Consider the following 22,106-nt stretch of genomic DNA (forward strand, 5'->3'; position numbering starts at 1 on the left):
ACCGTCCGCATGCTCACGCATGCCGTCTCTCAACTCACACCTGCTCGGACACACTCCCGCTCACCCAGCCCCACTTCCACTCACGGACCTCTGGCTCGCCTGCCCCTTTGGAGCCCACCTGGTGGACCCCTGGCAGGGCGGCCCTTCGGAGCTTCCTGCTTTGGCCCACTTCCTAGCTCTGGTCCCAAGTTCCCTCCTAAGCCTGAGGCAGCTGACAGGTGGCCTGTCCATCCCTGCCCCTCGGCCTGAATCCCCAGCCTTACCCTCAGTGAGGACCTTCCCTGATAGCCCTGCCCAAGACGACAGGGCAGGGCCCAGGAGAAGGGTCAGGCGGCACCACTGGGTGTGGGGTCTAGAAATCTGTCATGAGAGAGGAGACACACAGCAGTTCCCTCCCCAAGGCTGTCATGGGAAAGAGCCGAAGGCATCCTGCGGGAACGCTGCCGTCTGTCCACCCAGCCTCCGTCCCCACTCCTGATTTCCGTGGGGACACCTCTCCCCAACTCTCAGGCCCTGAGCTTTCTGTGTGGCCGACCCCACCTGTCTCACAGATGGGTGCCATCCAGAACGTGCCAGTCAGGGCTCCGGGTCACGGTGACTGGTTCAGGGAGGGACGCAGGCTCTGGAGGTGGGGGACCCTGGCTCCAGGACTTACTCAGAGTGCTGTTTGGGGCAGACATAGCACTTCCCTGTGCCTGTGTTTCTTCATCTGTACAAAGGAGATAGCGATAGTCCTCACGCGTAGGGTGTTGTCCAGAAGGAATCACGCGACGGGTTCAGCACAAAGGAAGTGCACAATAAACATTAGCCACTGGTATTAATGGAACTAAATTTGGGGTCTTCTGACAGAGTGATTGGGAGAGAGAAGCTCTTTTTTTATTGGCATTGAACTGCTGCAGGAATCTTGCCATCATGAGGGAGAGCCTGCCTGATAATGAATCCAGCACAAAGCAACACAGTGCTCAGAGGCGGGGGAAGGAGGACTTAATTCTGATGATGTCACTTGAGTCCATCGACCCAGCTGTTCCTGAACCTACCCCTGGACCGTTCAGGCATAACCAAATCTTTGTTTTTTCTTCCTTTTTTGCTTAAGTTACTCTGCGTTGGGTTTCTGTTGTTTGTAACAAAGAGTCTTCATGAGTGTCCATACGTCCATCCGTCCATCCATCCATCCATCCATCCACAAGTCCTGGCTGTGTGGGCTTACACTCATCACTTTCCTCTCTAAGACTTAGTTTCTGCATCTGTAAAATGGGAGTTTCATCACCTACCTTATGGGTGGTTTCAAGGATTAATGGGCAGCCCATGCAGAGTACCGTTCTCAGGACCCCAGGCAGAGGAGGGCTCAGTAAATTTCCCTCCCATCCTATCTTTCCGTCTCATTCCTGCCCCACCCCTGCGCAGGTTTGTCCGGGAAGCCAAGGCAGGCTCCACGCCCCACCAAGCCCGGGGCCTCCAGAGCAGCAGGGTCTGATTGGTGCAGCCTTTATTGTTTCTCAGCATTTTTCAGAAGAATGATGTCATTTGAGGGCCACAGGGGACGGGGCAAGGGGGGGAGTAAAAAATAACATAAACACACTGAACAGAAACGCAGGGAGGCAGCAAGAGGGGCTGAGATTGGGTGTTTGGGGCAGAGGGGTGGAAGACCCGGGGCGGTCAGAGCCTCTTAGCTTTCGGCCACCAGAGAGGAGAATTCTGCAAAAGAAGAGGACAGAGAGGTGAGTCAGAGGTGGACGGTGTGGGAGGACTCGCCACGGCCTGACCGCTGGGCCCCACATGGTGCTTCCTGTTGGTTCTCCCATCTGCAGCAGACCTAGAGTGATGGAATGAGTGAGTGTGGGAATGAATGAATGGGAAATGGGAAGCCTACTATCTCTCTTTTTTGTTGTACTTTTTAAACATTTTAATTCCAATGTAGCGAACATACAGTGTTATATTCCTTTTAGGTGCACAATATAGTGATTCCATACACAGCTTCATATACCTACGCCGTGCTCGTCCAGATAAGTTTCTCCTAATGAGCCTGCCGTCTCTTTTGCTTCATGATGTCATGCCACCTGCAAGTTCCTGATAATAACTACAGTGATAAGAGCAGCAACCATCTGAATGTTTATCACATACCAGCAGTTATTCTAAGCCCTTGATAGTCAAGCTCTTGTCTGACAATGATCCTATGATGTGCACATTATCATTATTCCCATTTTACAGATGAGGAAGCTGAGGCTCCGAGTCCAGCAGTCTTTACAAGGTCACACGGCTAGTAAGGAGCAGAGCCAGGGTTCAGACCCGGGTCTGGGTGAGGCTCTTGGGACCCAGAGCTCTTCCTTAGCTCCTTGTCTAGTCGTTCCCCAGCTGCCCACCCCCAGAATCACCGGCAGAATCCAAGAAGACATGTTCCCGGGCCCTTGCCCTAGGATTTCTGATTTAGGAGGCCTCGGGTAAGGGAGGAGTTCTTCTAGTTGTTCAAAGGTGATTCTGGTGAGCAGCTTGGTTCAAGAAACACTGTGTGCTCTTCCTCCTCGGAGGGCTGAGCAAGACTCTGGAGGAGACCTGAGCAGGTGACATCTCCACGCGGGTCAGATGGGTCAGAATGAACTGGGCCCTGTCTCACACAGCTCCTCATTTAATCTTGACCATCACTCAGGAAACTGGGAGCTAGTCCCTTTTTACAGAAGGGGAAACCAAGGCCCAGAGAGGAGAAGTGACTTTTCCGAGCCTCCGGGGTCATAAGGGGCTCAGCTGGGACTCAAGCCCTGGGTCCAGGTCTCTCCACAGGACTTGCCTTTGAGGCCACGGTGGGCTCACCTGCCCCACCTGCCCCACCTGCCCCACTTTGCTGAATATTAATTGATGTCAGGGATTGGTGTCGGCACTAGGGGGAGATCCAGGGTCCCTCTACTAGATGCAGCTCCACCTAAATGAACAGAGGGATGGCCCCAGCCAGGTAAGGGGAGACACAGGGGAGCCGAAGATGATCTCTGCCCTGAAGGAGTTTCTGGTCTGGTCAGGGAAGAAACAGTACTTGGCAGGACAGGCTCCATGCTGCTGGCCTTTTGTCTGAATCTCAAGCGTGCTGAGGGCATTTCCACCTCAGGATCTTTGCACCTGCTGTGCTCTCAGACTTTCCACAGCTACCTTCTTCTCACTCACCGGGTCGCAGCTCAGATGTCACCCTCCTGGGGCCTTCTCTGACCACTCTGCTGACAGTAGTGACCCTCCCCTACTGTGATCCTCTTTGCTGTCACCAGTTTTTATTCTCTGCACAGCACTTACCACTCTTGAAATACTTTTGAGTATGTTCTTGCTGATTCATTTGTTATCTGCCCCCCCCCCCCACTGGAACATGACCATCTCTCTCTGGAGAGAGCCCATGCCCCTTCTTTCCCGCTCCATCTCACCACCACCTGCCACCAAGCCTGACACTGAAGGGCCATGCGTGTTTGTGAATGGATGGAAGGCTCAGAGACTTCGCTGTCACAAGGAGAAGAGGTGACCTCTACTTAAGGCGTCAGCAAAACTTCAGAGGGAAAGTGGCTTCTGATAGAGTCCTGTGAGAGGATGCAGGATTCCCACAGGAGAAAGCAGGTGGTAGGGAAGGGACCACAGGCAGTGGCTTTTCATGGGGCAGGCTCAGAAGGCAGGAAACAAGGGAGTGGAATTGGGAAGGACCCAGTAGCCATGCTGGGCTGGTGTCTTGCGTGATAGGGCTAGTGCCGCGAAGAGGCCTGGGCCCCAAGTTTGGTCGGCCGTGTACGGGCTGTGTGACCTCAGACAAAGCACCTGGCCTCTCTGAGCCTCACTGTCATCATCCATAAAGGGTAGAAAAGTCAACGCTGCTTCTTGAGTTGGGAGATAGTCAGAAGCGAGATGCTGGTGTACAGGAGGTCCTCGGCTCCCCCCATCCTCCCCGTGAGTTCCTTTGCCCCTGTTCTCCATGTCCTCCCAACAGCGGGGTCCTTGCCGTGGCAGTCATGGGACTACTGCTTAGCAGCCGGGGCTTCTGAGACCTGTCTTTGGAGTCAAGGGGGCCCAGGAAATATCTGCCCTGTTGTTTTTCTCTCCAGGAGACCAGAGAGGACAAGAAGGAGTTTGCCACCCTCTGCCGTGATATGTCTCTGAGAAGCTGTGTCCCCAGCCTGCCCGAGAGCGTGGGCCCCAGGTAAGTCCCCATTGCATCTAGAAAGGATTGAGAGTTAGGGTCTCAGGCCCCACCTGGCATGTTTGCTGGGAAACATGTCTCTCTGGCTGTGGGTTCAGGTGTCTGTCAGGGCAGCGAAGGGAGGGGCAGTACCGATTCCCTGGGAGAGACCAGTGAAAACGGAATGTGAAGTGGCCTCAGAAAGGGCGCCAGAAGGACCAGGCTCCTTGAGATGAGCACCGCCCTCCCCAGACTTTGTATGAAGCATGTATGTCCCCCCCACACACCCTGTGCGACCTCTTAGTTTTCATCCTGTGCCACGGTCCCATGAAATGTTAGCCCTGGGGGACGCTGCCTGTGGGGTGTACGGAACCCGCCGTGCTACTGTTACAGCTCTTCTGTAAAGCGAGCCTTATTTCCAAATAAAAAAGCGAACAACCTAACATCGACCAAACCAAACACAGGCTCCCACCATGGGAGTCACTGGTGGGATCCCTGCCAGGTGGAGGGACACATTGTCCCCGGGCTCCTCCTCTTCCTGGGGTGTGAGCTGGGATGTGGACACCACCCTCTCCTTGTCCCCAGGCTGTCCCCGAGGACAGGAAAGGCAAGTGACCGGGATGTGAGGACCTAGGTATCGAGGCGAGGTGGGAGAGAGAGAGGGTCCTCCAGCTGGTCCTGAACTCCCACGGAGCTGCAGGCTGAGTGGTGAACAGCAAGGTTCAGGGATGGAGCCCAAACACCAAATACTCCAAAAATCCCTCCCCTGGGCCGGGGTCAAAGGGTCCGCTTCCTCAGCCAGCAGCTCCTGTGACCCTATGACACCTCGGAGAGTCAGGTGGTCCTTCTGAGCTGTCTCTGATCAATACTGTCCGTTTTTATAGAATTTCAGAATTCTTGTTTATTGAATGCCAAACGAGAAGCATTAGATACATTATATATATATAATCTCATTAAATTCTCATGACTGCTCCACGGGAGAGACGCTTTTGTCTGCATTTTACACATGGGGAAACTGAGGCCCAAGAGTTAAGTAGCTTGCCCAAGACCACACGGCAGACGTGAGTCAAGCTCCTGCTTTCAGGCTCCCTTCTTCACCTAGGAGCTTTCTGACCTACTTTGACCTAGGTGTTGAGTGACCCATGAGCCAGCTCAGATATCTCCACCCCCGATGACTCGGTCATATTAGCCCTGTTTATTTACTTCATGGTACTCAGCACTCTCTGAAATGAGCTTATTTATGGACTGACTTCTTTTTGTTGGTCTCCCCCGACTAGAATTTAAACCCCAGGAGGGCAGGGAGCCCTGACTTGTTCACCGCTCTCCTAGCAATAGAGTAGAACCTGGCATATAGCAGTCCTAATAAACAAATGCCAAATGCATGGACGGATGGACGGACGGACGGATGGATGCATGGCTCGCTCATGAGTCCTCCATGGGGTTCAACAAATTCCAACTTGCCTCATGTAATTCTCACATTGGGTGGTCAGCGGGGTGATTCCCATTTTGTAGATGGAGAAATGGAGGCCTGGAGAGGTGAAGGGTTGGGGTCATGCAGAAAATAAGAGGCAGAGGCCGGATTGGCCAGTGGTCTCAGGCGCTCCCCCTGCAGGCCTGTGCAGAGGCCATTCCTGACTGGGCTGGCATCCCAGCTCGGGTGCAAGCAGGGACTCTCGACCTGCCACTTAATCTGGAAAACTGGCCAGGGCCGATGTATCCTGTCCTTGGGCACAGAGTTTGCTCTGTGCTGGGATAAAGGAGACGCGAGTCTGTCTGCCAATGCCAGCTCACGGAGAGATTGTCAAGAGGGAAAGTTGGTCCTTACAGTTTCCCGACCTGCACTGACCTCCCTAACCCTCACCCGAGAAGTCACGGGTCCCCGGGCTGCTCATCAGCAAAGAGCCAGTTTACCACCTCCACCCTGGCTGGCATTTGGTGCTGTCAGTGCGAAGGGGACCAGGGAATGCCAACCAAGGGACACTCCAGGGGTGGAAGGTCAGGCCTTTTGGAGCCTGACTGGAGGTATCTTGGACCTATGGGATGTTCAAAGGCCTCTGAAAACAGGCCCCTCTGCCCATCCTGGGATCTACTCTGAAGGAGCCAGGACGTCACAAAGACCACATGCCCTGGATTTTTGCAGAGAACACTGCATTCTAATTTTATCCTCCCAGAAGCAGGAGCAGGGCATTTTGTAGACAAATTGAGGGCAGGGGTCATCTCTTCTGGACCTTTTGTATGCGCCCCAGGGCAGAGCTCTTAGCAATCAGCCAATTAACAAACAGCCCTCTTACCAAAAAAAAAAAAAAAAAAAAAGGTCTCCTCTAAAATGTTCAGGTTTCTCCTTAAAGAAAAACAAATGAGCAAACATGCAAAATCCTGCAAAGTCTAGGTCCACTGATTTGGTGCTAGGATGCTGGGATGGGGAACGGGGAGGGGCTCTGACCTTGGCTCTGCCTCCTGCTCACCCCTCTGGGTCTTGCTTTTCTCCTCTGGGCAATGTCAGGTCTAGAAGATGCCTGTCCTGCTCTCCCGCAGAGCTTGGAGCAGGGGCTCTGGGAGTCGGCTCCCAGCTCCCATTTTTGTTTCCGTGACCTTGGACTGGAGATACTTCATCTCACCATGCCTCAGTTTCCCCATCTATAAAATGGAACTCTCTGGCTCATTCAGAGGAGCCCACACTAAAGCTCTTGTCACAGGCCCGTCATGTAGCCAGCACTCAGCATTTCATAGCTGTTGTTATCGAAATGCTTCTACAGCTCCCGCTACCGTAAACCAAGCTTATGAAATGCCTGGCTGCTGCCTGGCACAGAACGAGCGAAGGCCTGGCAAACGGCACCATGATGTTTACTGTCTGGTGTGGGGGTTGCTATCCCCCACCATTTCCTGTCCCCGCCCGGCACCTGGAGCTGGGTCTGATTCTTGTTCCTTCGCTTCCTGGCTGGGTGGGCTTCGCTCCCCACTTTACTCTCACTTGGAAAGGGGGTGTGATAATGTCTGCTTGCTCAGCTGTTGGGAAGGCAGAATGGGCAAATGCAGAGAGATGCCTGGTCTGTAAGTGTTCGCTCCCCCTCCCTTGGAGCTCCCCTCCATCGGACACAGGTTGGAGCTTCGGAATGTCCACAGAAATCCTGAGACAAAGACAGGGAGGATGCGAGCGGCAGAGGGCGGGGGAGGGCAGCCTAAAGAGCAGGCTGTTGACCTGCCCCAAGTTTCCAGCACCACCGATCCCATCGAGTTAGGATCCCACCTCCAGCGCGCCCATCCGTGGGAACTCAGCCTCTGGCCCTCAGCTTCCACGTCTGTCAAATGGGGATAGGGCTCTGGTGAGGACCACACAAGGTAACTGGATGAGAAGCGCCTGGCACGGGGGTGCCCGGCACACAGAGGGAGCGCAACTAAGTCAAGTCTCACCGTGGCTATTCGAGGGACCTGGAGTCCCACCCTGGCTCTTGAAGGGGCCCCTGGGGTGGGGTGGAGAGGGTCAGAGGATGGGAGGGCTCAGTCCCCCCCTTCCCACAGGAAGCTGAAATTAGCTTAATTAGGTCTGTCCCAGTCCCAGTGCCGTGGGGATTGGACAAATTTAGAAGGTATTGACAGGTGAGATCAGCCCATGCTGACAGCCCCAAGTGAAACTGAGACAGACCTTGAGTCAGCGCTTGGAAGCCTCTCCCCTTCCCTCTGTCGCGATGACCAGGATGGCAGCACCGGCCCCCTGGTTTATCACTTCGCCTCTAAATAGCTCCTGGGCTGGGCTTCTTATAAATTGGTATTGCAAACAGGGATCACTTTCCCACCCCAGAGAATGGGAGGCAGGGTTATTTGGGGTCAAGCCAGACGGCCACGAAGAGTGGCATAAACCGTCCTGGGGGCTCGCTCTGTGCCAGGCGCTGCCCTGGGTGTCATCCCGCTCCATCTACGCTGGCTCTTGTATCCCGTTTTACCAACAGGGAAACTGAGGCTGCGAGTCACTCAGCCAGGAAGATTCTAACTCAGGGGTGGCTCACGTGGGGTGCGTCTCTCTCTCTCTCTCAGAGGCTGGAGTTCTGACTCACGCCCTGACCCACGGAAGCAGGAGAGGGATCAGTGGAGAGGGGACGTCTTCTTGCCGCCCTCCCCACTGCTCCTCACTGGAGGGCAACTCTATAAGGAGTGCTGCTTCCTCTCCCTTTGCTTCATCTCCTCTAGCTCCGCTCAAGGCTGGAGTCAGGGAGCAGCGGTCCACTTGCGAATTAAAGCAAGCATCTCGCTAAGCCCAGAAACCGTTTATAACCCGAATGTCTCCACGAAGCCCGGTGGAGGGAGTGGCAGTGTCAGGAGACACGGGTTCCCTTCCGCCAGGGATTTCTGGGTGACTCTGGGACAGCACCCACCGGGCCTCAGTTGCCACAGCTCTCAGTCGGGATCACAGGCTCTGTCCCCCCGACCTCATGGGGCCGGCGTGAAGATGCCGGGAGACGGGACAAAACGCTGTACACCTTAGGGCTCTGCCACCAGGACGGCGGCTGGCCTGGATGGGCTCGTCCTGCCTTCCCCGGAGACCAAATCCCACAGGGGCTGGAGGGCTGGATGTCCTCTCCTGCGGTCCCTGTCACTGTCCTCCCATCTTAGACCCCCTTTCCCTTCCTTTCCTTTCCTTTCCTTTCCTTTCCTTTCCTTTCCTTTCCTTTCCTTTCCTTTCCTTTCCTTTCCTTTCCCTTCCTTTCCTTCGAGAACTGGTATTCCACAAGGGTTTCGAGGTGGCTTCCAAGAGAAAGCACACATAGAAAATAGGAGGAAAGGAGTCATTTCCAGAACACTCACTTAATGTAAGCAACCACCCTCTGAGGTGGGCATTTTTGTTCCCACTTTGGGATGAGGAGGGGGCTGCCCAGGGAGAGAAGGGGGCTTGGCCGTCCACACCACTTGGCAGCACGCATTCCTGCATTCTGCAGGTTGGAGTTCCAGCCTGACTTCAGCTGTTGCGGCCCAAGGGCTCGCTCCCTCCCTTCCACCCGCCTGCCATGTTAAATGGGCTGCTTAGGGATAAAAGAGAACAGACTTCTCCAGAAGGAAGCAGAAAGGGCAAATGCCTGAAGGCACGTGAGTGGAGAAGACCGCAGTGGTCCGGTGGTAATTAGGCCTGCATTTTTCAGCAACAGAAGCAAAAAGCAAACCAGAGGCTCTAGGGCAGGAATAGGCCGGAAGCCTTGGAGACAGGACCCATCACTGGGATCACGTTTCAGGGAACCGGTAACAAGGATTCTGTGTGTGTGTGTGTGTGTGTGTGTGTTTGTGAGAAAGTGTGTGTGTGAGTGTGAGAGAGTGTGTATGAGAGTGTTTATGTGTGAGAGAGAATGTGTGTGCATGAGATATTGTGTGTGAGTGTGTGTATGAGATTGTGTGTAAGAGTGTGTGTATGAGAGAGTGTGTGTGAGAGACTGTGTGTGAGACAGTGTGCGAGAGAGTGTTATGAGTGTGCACGTGTGAGTGAGTGTGTGTGAGTATGTGTTATGAGAGTGCACGTGTGAGCGAGTGTGTATGAAAGTGTGTGTGAGAGTGTGTGTATGAGAGACTGTGTGTGTGAGACTGTGAGAGTGTTATGAGAGTGTGCACGTGTGAGTGAGTGTGTGTGTGTGTGCACGCACATGCACGTGTGTATACAGGGTGTGCAGATCTTGTCCACGGCCGGTGGGGGAACAGCGGGATATCTGGAGTCAGAGCGTCAGGGTTTGGAGAGACCCGGATGCCGATTAGCTGCGTGATGCTGGGCACGCCGCCCCGCTTCCCGGAGTCTCAGGTTGCGTGTCTGCACAGTGAGGGCGTATCTCGTGGAGCCGTCATCGGGCTGCACGAGCTCTAGCAGCTAAGGCGGGGGGTCAGCGCCCGGCACAAGACGTGCCACACGGTGGTAGCCGCTCGTCCTGTCAGCCTGCACATTCCACGTGGGCAGGCACTGCAAGTGGACAGCCCGGGCCGGGGACCCATCTGTGTGAGAGGCAGGGGGTGGGGGGGTCCTGGCCGGACCTCTGAGCCTCCGTCCTGGCTCTGTGACGGACGGACTCTGGACACTTAACCCCTCAGGGCCTTGGTGTCCTCACCGGTAGAAGGGAAGAGTGATGGCACGTCCCTTCCAGGGTTATGGTAAGGCAGTGCTTCTCAGGGTTTGGTCCCTGGAGCGTCAGCCCCACCGGGGAACTTGGAGGAAATGCGCACACTTGGGCCCCACTCCACACCTAAGGAATCAGAAACTCTGGGTTTCGGGCACAGCCAACTGTGCTGTGAAAAACCCTCCAGCGATTCTGACGTTGGCTCCGTTCGAGACCCACCGATGTGAAGGGCAGACACTTGAGAAGGAGCCTCTCCCTTAGCAGGCTCGCCTGCTGTTGGTGCCTGAGTTTTGCAACTGTGGCTGGGTTTGGGACCACCTTCCACCACCTTCTGTCTAGCTTCTCTCTCCTTTTCTGCCTTAAAACTCTCCTTTACCAGCTCTGCACCAGCCTCTCAAGGGTGGACTTCGAGAATCAATCGACCACATCTATAAAAGTCTGAGCTTCCTGGAACTAGTTGCCCCAGAGACGGGAATGCAAAGGGTTATTATTAGAACTTTGTCTTTCTATCCCCTCCCTTCCATCTGGGGTCCTCAAGGACCTGGTAAGCATTACTCACCTCGAGAGGGCAAACAGTGGGAGATAAAGGTAGTCCTGCTTCTAGAATCTCCCAGCACCTGCTGCATGCAAGTCCCCAGCCCCCACTGGTCTCCAGCCTTTGCCTGCAGACCTCTCCCTATACACCACTCTTCCTCATCACTGCACCCCCAGAGCTGCCCATATATTCATTCATTCATTCACTCACTCATTCAGCAAACTTTCCTTGTTGCCCCTACTGTGTACGAGGCCCTATTCTTGGTGGTGGGGTCAGAACGGAACAAAACGGAGTTCCTGCTTTTGTAGAGCTGGCATTGCAGTGGGGGTCGAGACAGAAGCAAGCAATAAGTCGTAAATAAAATCATCTTGGGGCAGATGCTCATTGGACTCTGTGAATGAGCCGAGCACGCAGCACAGGGCATGTGATTGGATCCCGCAGACGTAAATTCAGGTCCTGACCCTGCCTCTACTGAGACTCAAAGTTTAGGCAGACCCCTAGCCTTTCTGAGCCTCGGCGATAAAATGAGGATGATAATAGCATCCACCTCAGAGACAGCTAGGAAGATTAGGGGAGTAAGATGCTAAGCACAGCGCCTGACACACAGCGAGTGCTCCGTGAAGGTAGATGTTACTGCTGCCATTATTCGAGGTGGCACAGGCTCAGCTGGTCCTCTGCCTAGTGGTCTATTCCCTGGGGCATCCGTGGAGTCCCAGACCTGGCAGGGACCCCAGTGACTGGCTAGTGATCTGACTCCTGATTGTAAAGATCGGGCACCCGAAGGTCAGAGGGGGTTCCGTGACTTGCTCAGGTCCCACCGGGAGTGGAAAGCATCCTCCTGCAGATCGGCAGGGCTCAGAACGCTTTGCCTTTAGAGGAAAGCGGCAGGAAAGCTGAGTGCCTGAAACAGAACCTCCCCGGGGGCCTGCAAAGTCCTCTGCCTCCCATCTCACTGCCGACTGGGCATCATCACCCCCATCCTTCCTGGCACCTTCCAGAAAAAGTACCATGTTTGGTGTGGAGATGGGGAGGGGAGGCATCTGCATCTTCCCTCCTCAAACTTAAAGGTCCACCATGTAGGGCCCCGCTGCCTCAGGGGATCTGTTCTCACTGCCCCCGTTTCTTCTCCTGCCCCACTCTGTTTCGTTCTGCGCTGACCCCCAGACCTTCACCAGGTCGGCCTGAGCTGGGACTGCACCAGCAGACAGACCTGGGTTTGTATCCAGTGGCCCTCGGGCACTGGCGCTGCTCTTTCTGCACCTGCCCCTCCATCCTCTGTCATAGGTGATGCTTGGGTTCGACACACGTTACCACCCTGCTAACAATTCTCTCTCTCTTCCCACCCCCAACAAAACAACCTTCTTGCCCCTTCCTAGACATCCCTACACCTCCCAGCCTTGTGCCTTTGTTGAAACCAACGCTTTGCCCGAGCTCTCCCAGGAACACCCCACCCCCTACTCCAGGCAGTGGCTTCCTGTCCCCAGCCTCCCATAAGCCTCCACACCACTGTCTCTCCCTCTCCAGAAGGCTCCTCCGCGCCTCCCTGGTATTGCCGTTCCTTTGTGTACAGATACATAGAACTGTAAGCAACTTGCAGCTAGAAGAGAAATAGTATCGTAGCCTCTGTTTGCTGAGTACTTGCAATGTGCTGGGCGCTGCGCTCAACACGCAGCAGGTCATGGAATCCTCCTAGGTGCCAGGGAGCCATGTGTTGTCATGCCCCGTTTATCGATGAGCAACTGGGGCTCAGAGTTGCTGAGCCGCTGCTCTGGGGCGCCCAGCCAGGAAACAGTGCCTCTGGGAGGAGGGTCGAATTCATCTTTACCTCCCTGACAGCCTGGCACAGGCTTGCTACTCAGTAAACGTCTGTTGGATCTGTTGGAAGAGTTGAGTTAGCTCTTTAAGATAGGAGATGGGCAGGGAGGGAGGGCGGGAGGGAGGGAAGCAGCCTAGGATCTGGCCTGGTTTTTCTTTATCATGTAGGTTGCTTGGGAGCATCAAACCATGAAGACCCCGCCTACAGCTTCCAGGCTGTCTTAGTGGCTGCAGATAAAAATGGGAAGCGGGTCTGGAGGTTTGGGTTGGGGTCCTGGTGGGAACGCTGGACCGGGGTGGAGCTGTCTCAGTGGATTGGTGAGGAGGGGGTGTGGGGAGATGTGCCACTCGCCACTCCCCAGAACCGCCAAGACAGCCACCTAGCTCTCTCCAACACTTTTTGCTCCGGCTCCTTTAAAACCACCTCCCTCCTTCCCAGCCGCAGTACAGACAGCTGGCCCTGGAAGGCCAGGCGACTGGCTGCATCTGACCTTGCTGGAGTTTCTCCATTTTGGTCTTGGGTGTAAAACTTTAATAAAACTACACCCACGTTCAGAATCCTTTTCACTTTCCCAGAGCAATTTTGTGTCGATAGCCACTCAATTTTCACAATGAGCCCAAGCGGGTCTTAGGATTAAACTGCGCACCTCACTGGAGGAGATAATTTATGCTAAGTGAAATAAGTCAAGCAAAGAAAGACAACTATCATATGATTTCTCTCATCTATGGAACATAAGAACTAGAATGATCAGTAGGGGAAGAAAGGGATAAAGAAAGGGGGGTAATCAGAAGGGGGAATGAAACATGAGAGACTATGGACTATGAGAAACAAACTGAGGGCTACAGAGGGGAGGGGGTGGGGGAATGGGATAGACCGGTGATGGGTAGTAAGGAGGGCACATGTTGCATGGTGCACTGGGTGTTATACACAACTAATGAATCATCGAGCCTTACATCGAAAACCGGGGATGTACTGTATGGTGACTAACATAATATAATAAAAAAATCATTATAAAAAAATAAATAAATAAATAAACTGCGCACCTCATTTGTCCTGCACGGGAACTGGGGGTAGAGAGGCGCCGGGGCCAAGGTCGTAGCTGGGGAAGGGCAGAGAGGAAGCAGAACATGGGGGGCTGGTCTTTACCCTCAGGCAACGGATGTTAGTACTGAGTGGCGCTCTGGGGCAGGTGTGGGCTACATACTGGATATAAAAGGACGAAGACAACCGAGTCCCTATTTTTAAAAATTTAGGTAACAAACACATATATAGCGCTTAACTCTGCCAGACACTATTCTAAACCCTTTACACATTAACACATCTAATCCTCACGACAATCCCATGAGATAAGAGCTATCATTATCCTCAGCTCAGAGATGAGAAAACTGAAGCCCAGAGTAGTTACCTGAGTTGCCCAAAGTCACACAGCCAGAAAGTGGTAAGGATCCGAGCCCAGAGGCCAAGCACCCGTACACAGTTTTCTCTTAGGTTGACGGGGAGGACCATTCCGAGATGCGACACAGCTTGCTGGAAAGAGTTATCCTAAATCCCTGCTCGCCCACTTCTGTCCTAGCTCTTTGAACAGGCTAAGCACCTCAGCCTCAGTTTGCCCATCTGCAAAACCGAGATCATTCTCAAGGCTGTTGGGTTGCTAAGAAAGATAACGCTGCTGGGATGTGTTCTGTGAGTGTTCGTTCTGAATAGAGAAGGACGTGGGGTGGTGGACCGCCAGCCCCTCACCTGCTCTGAAAGAAAAGCTTGGAAAGCAAGGCAGGGCCAGATAGTCATCTTCCTGCTTCCCAGCTGATTGCTGGCTGGCTGTTTTTCCTGGCTCTCCTATAATGCGGGAAGGGTATATTTGGGTGAAGCCAAAACAGGTTTTTGTAACCCGAAGTTACAGGATACCAGGACAAGATGCTGAGGAGTACAGAAGATAAGGAATTTCCATCCCTGGAACTTGAGAACATGAGAGCCCACAGGGTCCTTGGGGATCAGGTGGCCTTATCTACTCAGGTTACGGTTGGGAGACTGAGGCCCAGAGAAGAACAGAGACGGCCCAAGGTCACACAGCGAGTGTGCGCAGAGCCAGGATGGGAACCCAGGCAAAAGTGCGGCAAAGTTCAGGGAAAATCCCAAATTCTCCTTGATTCCCTACACTGTAGAGAGGGGGGAAAGAATTCCTTTTGGGTTGTTCAAATTTAGAAAAAATAATATACCAGGTGTTTTGCGTGTGTGCCTGGCTTACAGATCGAGCTCTCAGACCTAATACATTGCCTTTTCCTTCTAATCCTGGGAAGGGGGGGACCCCTTGTCCCCCTATCATGTGACAGAGATAGCTCCAAGCTTTTAGCATCCAAACATCCCAAGATCCACAATGGGCTCTGGCCCCAGGTCATGGCTACTCACCATCGACCCCAATCTTGCCGTCCCCATCCTTGTCTCCAGCGGCCATCAGCGTCTTGGTTTCTTTCACAGACAGGTCTCTGGCATCAGGGGAGAAGCCCTTGAGGATGAACCTGGGGAGAAAAGCCGGGGAGGGAGTCAGGTGGAGGTCACCTTGCAGGCATGGCGTCCGGATGGGGGGCTGGCCCCTGCTCAGCTGAAGCAGGCAGCTGGGAGACGCGGCTGGCCGTGGGCGTGCGTGCGTGCGTGCGTGCAGCTGTGCTGGGCCGGGCGGCCCGGGCTGTGGCTGGGCTTTCACGGGTGGGTGTGCACGGAAGGACAGGCTGTCCTCAGCGGAAGGTCGACCTCACCGCAGGCAGGAGTGAGGTTTATTCAGCCAACCCAACAAATGCAAAAGTGTCTTCTCTGCACCGGGGGCATGCTGGAAACCGGGGGCACAGAGAAGGGACACAGGGTGATGGATGCAATGAGGGGGATAGAGAAAGGTGCTCAAAGGATGTATCCATCCCACCCGAAGTGAGGGGGAAAGCCAGGGAGGCTTCCTGGAGAAGCCTGGAGGACAAGTAGAAGTCAGTCTGTGTGTATGTGTGGGTAGGTAGAAGGAGAAGGTTCTAGATAAAAGGTACCCTTGAGAGATGATTTGGAGTGAGACTGGATGGATAGGGAAGTCCCTATGGAAAGGTCTCTCTCCACAGCCTCCCAATTCTCATTAGGACGAAATTCAAGGCTATCTTGGCCAAAGAGTGACATAAGCCTGGGTGGGCAGATATGAGCCAGGTGCATTTTCCTAGTCATAATCTTCCCCTCCTCCGCTTTGTTCCCAGGACTCCTGACCCCCAACGTTGGTTCTGCATCCCCCACTTGTCCAGACACTGCTTTCGCTACACTGGTACAGAAGTGGGGGGCAGGGTCTGCAGGATGGTGGATGGAGCCTTGGAGGCAAACAAAAATCAATGAAAGAAATACTCAAGCTAGCGCTCCCTGTCTTGCACACAGCATTAGGCATCCAGAAAACCTGCCTCTTCCTGTGTATTTAATTATTAAGTAGCATCATCCCATTAGCAATATTAAGTGGCTATAATTTAACCTAGTTAGTTGCACTTTCTGCTGCCGATTTTATTCTTCCGGAAGCAACAGCGGTGAGGCACAGCTCTCTCCTGCAAAGGCGCAGAGAGAAGGGCAGATCTGATGGGCACTCGGAAGCGGAGTCCCAACCCCCATTCCCTCTCAGGCTGGGCAGCCCCTGCAGGCCTCAGTTTACCCCAGCTCATCCTCCTCGATGAAGCCGCTCTTGTCTTTATCCAGGATGTGGAACACCTTCTTTATGTCATCCGGGCTCTTTTTCTTCAGGCCGACCATTTGGAAGAACTTTTTGTGGTCAAAGGAGTCGACAGCTGTGGGGGCGGGGTGGAGAGGAGCGAGTTAAAATGAGGACAAAGAAGGGGCAGTCGGGAAGGGCAGGAGAACGGGGGTGTCAAGCATTTGTTCAATGAGCTCCTTGTGCGTGCTGGGGGACGAGGGATGCGCCTCTGTGGGAGGGCTGAAGGAGCCCAGACCAGCGGACCGGGCTTGACCCAAGGTCACCCAGCTAGGGGTGGAAGAGGTAGACTTGCCCCCACAGCCCACTGCACCCTTCACTGAGAGCAGGGTAGCCTTTGAAGGCAGAGAAACTTCCTGGGTTCCATGAAGGCTTTTGGGAGCTGGCTGACTGGGGGTGGGCAGGGGAATTGGAGGTGGTGTGAACGTGGGGGGGGGTGTCAACCTTTTTTCTTGGCCACTGATTGTGTTGCCAGAAAATCAACCGACATGGGGAGGACAAGTTTCTGTCAAGGTCACACAGTGGGAGGAGGAGGGGGAGGACCCAGAAACCCTGGCTTTGCCACAGATACCAATTCTGGTGGGCGTTGGGGGAGTGTTGGAAGGCTCCCCAGGAACTCCCAATTAAGTTTCTTCTCAGAGGGAGCAAGGTGGGTCAAGGAGTCGTGGGTGGGTTGTCCCCGCACCCCTGGGAAGGGGGAGCCTCCCAGAGCTTCTTCATACCCTGAGGAGGGGACGCCGAGCAGAAAGGAAATGGGAGGCCCCCTCCCCAAGTTTCCGTGTGCTGAGCTCCCATTCAGGAACACCTGGGAAAGGCTACAGTGTTAAAATACTTTAGGTGTGTGGCAGGGAGGGGTCCTTTTGAGAGTCATGTTCTCTGCTCAGCCCAAGGCTGAGGGAAGGACAGTTCCTCTGTCCACCTCTGACACTAAGGAGGGGGACCAAGACCTGGATTTGCCCTTAGTTCTAATCCCCCTTGTGCTGTGCTAGGTGACCTCGGACAAGTTTCTGGTCCTCTCCCAGCCTCAGTTTTCCCACCTAGGTGAGATTAGAGAGGAAGCGGGTAGGCAGCTAAGCGCTCAAGTCCAGGGCAGCTCAGAGCGGTTAGACTGCCGCTCCCCTCCCTCGGCCACCTACGGAGGTTGGAAGTTGCAGGCGCTGGAGATGCTCCCGCAGGGCTGGGCAGAGCAGAGTGCCAGCTGCGGGAAGGTCACCCCATTCGCTGGCTCGCGGGTCGGTCGGTGGTGGTGTGTGTGTGTGGGGGGGGGGTGCTCTGAGCCCCAGAGAGGGGCTTGCAATGCAGGAGAGCCAACCACCGCCAGCCGAGAAGAGTCCCGTTCTGAACCGGGGTCTCCGAAAGGGGCTGCTTGGAGAGAAGGCGTGAGCACACGCACCCCTCCAAGTGCCTTAAAGGGGAAGTATCAAGCGCCCACAAGGACCTGGAAGGTCCGCTTTGGATCCTGGTCTTTGCCCTTTGTCTGGGACCCCGAGTCCTCGCAGCGCAGCCACCCGGCCTTTGGCACCGGCAAGTTTCGGTTGTCGGGCAGAGCGCGGGGCCTCCCCACCCGCTCCCTGCGCCAACTCCCGCCCGGGAGGAGTTTGGAAATGCCTAGGAGCCCCCCTGCTCCGTCCTGCCAGCGCCCTGCAGGATGCTTGGGCAGAGGAGCGCTCCGGAGGATTGGTCAGCCGCGGGACCCGCGGGGTGCTAGGGCTAGGGTGGTGGATGGGGGAGAGGGCTGGGGAGGGGAGCGCGCTGCTCACCGGTAAAGGCCCCCACTGCCTTCTTGATGTCCTCAGCGTTGAGCAAGTCTGTCATCGACATCCTGCAACTGTTTGAGCGGGCAGAGCAAGTGCGAAAAGATTAAAAAGTGCTTTTCTCATCATTTCTGCTCATATGACCAGCGCTGCAGTGCTGCGCGCCGGGCGCACGCCCGCCGGCCTGGCGCAGAGCCAGGGGGCGCGGGGCTGGGCGCGCAGCCAGAGCCGCTCAGTCCCGCCGCGCGATCCGGGCCCGGCGGGCGCGCGGACCCGCTGCCGCTGCCGCTCCCGCACCGCCCCCGCCGGGGGTCCTCGGGATCCCAGGGGCCGCGGCCAGGGCGCCCAGGGAGGGGGCGACCTCTGGAATTTATGGGGCGCCCGCGTCACCAGCCGGGGCCGGAGGGTTCGCCTGCCGTCAAGGGCACGCAGGAGGCGCCAGCCGGGTGCAGCACGGCTTCTCGGGTCGGTGCGCCCCGGAGGAGGAGGATGTCCGGCAGCTTTGGGGAGGATACGGGACGGTCAGGGGCCAGGCCTACACCCTGGTGGGCCCCTCGGCCCTACTCCCATTCTGTCTCCGCTCCTACCTCAGCCTCCGCTCTTGTCTGTCCTGGATGCAAATTTATGCTGCAAAATCTGAGCGCTGAGGTCTGGAAACCTGACCCACGGGACGCTGGGAGGAGGTGGCAGGGAGAGGATAGGCGTCTGGCTGCCCCGCAGGCCCTCTCCGGATGCCCCATCCCACGTCTGGCCAGGGATACGCTGAAATCATTTTTTTTTTCCTAGCTTGACTTTCCAAAGAACTGTTCTAAGATCTCCACTAACTATTGGCTTCCCTGGTCTCCTGAGCTGGCGACTATAGTGTGGATCCAGACTCTTGCCCCCACAAAACTTTTGAGAGAGGGTAGGGTGGGAGAGGCCCCTTGAAATAAATCTTTTGCACCCTCTCCCCACTTGGAGACCAGAAGACCCACATTTGGGGAGAGGCTGGTACCTTCAGACCACACTTCCTAGACAAGCTCAGCAGGTTTTATGGCTCGAACATCATCTCTGGGAAATGTGACACTTCGTGATCTTAGGCAGCCAGAGACCAGTTGCATTCTTTCCCACGGTCTCCCCAGGATTCAGGCTGCAACCAGCTGCCTCTACAGTATTCGGAGCACTGGACGGGGAGTCAGGATGCCTGGGTTCTAGATCTGCGGCTGTGCTAAGTCCCCACGTGACCTTGGGTTAGGACCGTCTCCTTCCCTGGTCGTCTGTGTCCCTCCCTTGTGTTGATGGTGTTGGTGGGTCCCTTGTGGTGGGATCTTGAGACTCCACCGGAAGGTGTAGGCAGGTGGGCCGGGGCTGAGTCTGGTGCCCCTTGGTGGGCGGCTGGGGAGAGCTGTCCAGCTGCTCGAGTTCCGGCACACTCGCTGTCAACACTGTCTCCCTTGGCTCAGCCCTGGACGGCTGCCCTTCCTGGAAACTTAGGACAACGCTGCTTGGGCTGCCCCCTCCCTGTGAGTCAGCTCCTTCAGTCCGCAGCCGTCCAGCTGGCTTCCCAGGAGCAGAGGCTGTAGCTCCTGACCTGCTGTTTCTTGTTGCACGGCCTTCCGCGGACCCCTCAGCTGCCTCTGCTGTCCCGGCGCCCAGCCAGGCCGCTCACACGGACGTGCTGGGCTTCTGTGCAATCGTTTCAAGCCCCAGGCTCAGCTCACTCCAGGGGCCTAACTGGAGAGTTTATTTCCCTGGCTGAAGGATCCTTATGCTATACTGGTGGGGAAACTGAGGCCAGAGAGGGTCAGTGAGTGGCCTAAGGACCCACAGCATGGCAGTGGCAGAGAGGGACCCCCTCCCAGGTCTGCTACCTTGGAGTTCAGTGACCCTCGTCCCTGGAGCCCCTCCCCACTGCCCAGGACCCAGCCCTGTCAAGTCCCACCCATCTGAGCCGCAGACCATGCCCGAACACTGACCCCCGTGGCAAAGGCAGGAGCCTCACCACGGGCCCATCCTGCCTCCTTCCTCCATCTCTCCCTGCTAGAGAAGCCTTCCATCAGCTTGACACCCCCTCTGGGCCAGAGTCCACCCAGCCAGAGCACCAGATGATGTTTTTGGGGTCGGCCCGCCAGCCCTCCATACCCCTTCCTCCTGCCTCCTCTGCCCAGTCATGGTCTTCCTTTGATGGCCTCTCCAGAGTCCGCAGGTGCCTGGCTCCACCCCTCTCTTTCTATAGGTGGGGAACCTGAGGCCCAGCCAGGGGGAGGGATTTGTCCCAGGTCACACTAGGAGTTCAGATGGAGAGCCCAGGAATCTGAACTCTCAGGCCTGGACTCCACAGCTGCTGACCTTTCAGCACCCCCTCCCAGCCCCGTGTCACTGGGGGTAGGGGCACCGTGGCCCTTGCATCTGGTCTCTACCCCACGGCATCCAGCCTCCAACCTCAGGAGCTGCCACTCACCTTGGATGGGGGTGGAAGGCTGGAACCTGCACTGAAAGGCCAGGCCGGTGGGAGGTCCCGCAGGGAAGTAAGCCTGGTGGTGGGATGGCCACCTATATAAGCTTCTGCTCTGGCTATTTTGGGAGGTGGCGCTACCCCCGGCCCCCGGCCCCCTCCCCTTCCGGTGTCAGGTACTTCCCAGCCACGGTGCTGGGTATCTGTATCACATTCACCCTCCCTGGGCCCGTCAAGCCAGGCCTATTAATAACCCCTGGCCCCTGCCTCCCTCCGGCACCCAAAACTGAGGCTCAGGCAGGGCTCTCCTCTTCCACGAAGCCTTCCGTGACCACTTTTTTTTTTTTTTAAAGATTTTATTTATTTATTCGACAGGATAGAGACAGCCAGCGAGAGAGGGAACACAAGCAGGGGGAGTGGGAGAGGAAGAAGCAGGCTCATAGCAGAGGAGCCTGATGTGGGGCTCGATCCCAGAACGCCGGGATCACGCCCTGAGCCGAAGGCAGACGCTTAACCGCTGTGCCACCCAGGCGCCCCCCGTGACCACTTTAGACGGCCGCACTGTTTCCATCCTCCAAAATCCTGCAAGGAAAGGAAGGAAACAGGCAAGCACATGAATGGAACAGGAACTGTCCTCCGTGCACGGAGCTGGGCTAGATTCTTATATGTACCCCACCTCCTCACTACAGCCTTGCTGTGCGGGCCTGGTCACTCTTGCGTGGATGAGGGAACAGCACTGAGATGCTAGGTGTGATGGGAGCTTTCCTCAAAACCATGAACTTGGAGCCGGGAATGGGCCCAGCATTTGCAGGGCATGATCTAGTGCCTGGGGATGTGTTCTACGTGTGTTCTGATGAGCCCCTTCCTCTCTTTGCATTCCCATCTCCCCGTCTGTAAAATGGTTTCAATTAGGGGCAAACTTTGCTCTGTAGATGGGTCTGGGGGTCTAAGAACCCCCTGAAATTATATGCAAAAAGTCACATGCCAATGTGCTCTTATGAAGCAAAGGCCTGTAGCTTTTATGAGATTTGCAGAGGGATCTCTGGCGTGATCTGTCTGCCACTGGAGATGACCATCCAGGGGTCATGCTTGCAAAGCATGAATGAATGAATGAATGAATAAATAAATGAATGAATGAATTTAACATGTATTTCTTGAGTATCTAGTATGACCACCATGAAAGTTTCCCTTCCTCATTCCCCAACCTTAAAAAGAATCTCCAGGGGGGCGCCTGGGTGGCTCAGTCATTAAGCGTCTGCCTTCAGCTCAGGGCCTGATCCCAGAGTCCTGGGATTGAGCCCCATATCAGGCTCCTCTTCTGGGAGCCTGCTTCTTCCTCTCCCACTCCCCCTGCCTGTGTTCCCTCTCTCGCTGGCTGTCTCTCTCTCTGTCAAATAAATAAAATCTTTAAAAAAAAAAAAAAAAAGAATCCCCAGGGCACGGACATTATCTGCAGGGAAGTTCAGTTCTTGACGGTGACGTGAGGAGGCCCAGCCTCTATGCAGGAGAGAAACCGCACTAAGTCCCTTGTTGACCACCGGCTTCATGGATGGAAAGAGCAGAGGGTGGGCTGGATGGGGAAGCCAGTGCTGGAGGCCGGATGTGTAGTCCGTCCGGGGTGT

The 22,106-nt window shown here is 55.3% G+C and overlaps 1 protein-coding gene across 1 annotated transcript; it reads right to left on the reverse strand.

The window, feature by feature from the left end:
* Positions 1 to 1,469: 1,469 nt before the first annotated feature.
* On the reverse strand, positions 1,470 to 18,762 carry PVALB (parvalbumin). Its single transcript, XM_008705594.1, has 5 exons — positions 18,638 to 18,762; positions 18,057 to 18,124; positions 16,240 to 16,372; positions 14,982 to 15,091; positions 1,470 to 1,695 (listed from the first exon to the last, which is right to left on the reverse strand). The coding sequence occupies exons 2-5, from the start codon at positions 18,115 to 18,117 to the stop codon at positions 1,667 to 1,669; spliced, it is 333 nt and encodes a 110-aa protein (XP_008703816.1). The 5' UTR covers positions 18,118 to 18,124; positions 18,638 to 18,762; the 3' UTR covers positions 1,470 to 1,666.
* Between the last annotated feature and the right edge of the window lie 3,344 nt (positions 18,763 to 22,106).

Source organism: Ursus maritimus, unplaced genomic scaffold (assembly GCF_017311325.1).
Source record: "Ursus maritimus isolate PB19 unplaced genomic scaffold, ASM1731132v1 scaffold_21, whole genome shotgun sequence".
Lineage (NCBI taxonomy): Eukaryota > Metazoa > Chordata > Mammalia > Carnivora > Ursidae > Ursus > Ursus maritimus.

Coding starts and splice junctions, on each gene's coding strand:
- PVALB (XM_008705594.1), bottom strand. CDS start 18,117: ATGTCGATGACAGACTTGCTCAACGCTGAGGACATCAAGAAGGCAGTG. Junction 16,373..18,056: donor GGCAGTGGGGGCCTTTACCG/GTGAGCAGCGCG, acceptor CCGCCCCCACAG/CTGTCGACTCCTTTGACCAC. Junction 1,696..14,981: donor CGGCAAGATTGGGGTCGATG/GTGAGTAGCCAT, acceptor CTTCTTTTGCAG/AATTCTCCTCTCTGGTGGCC.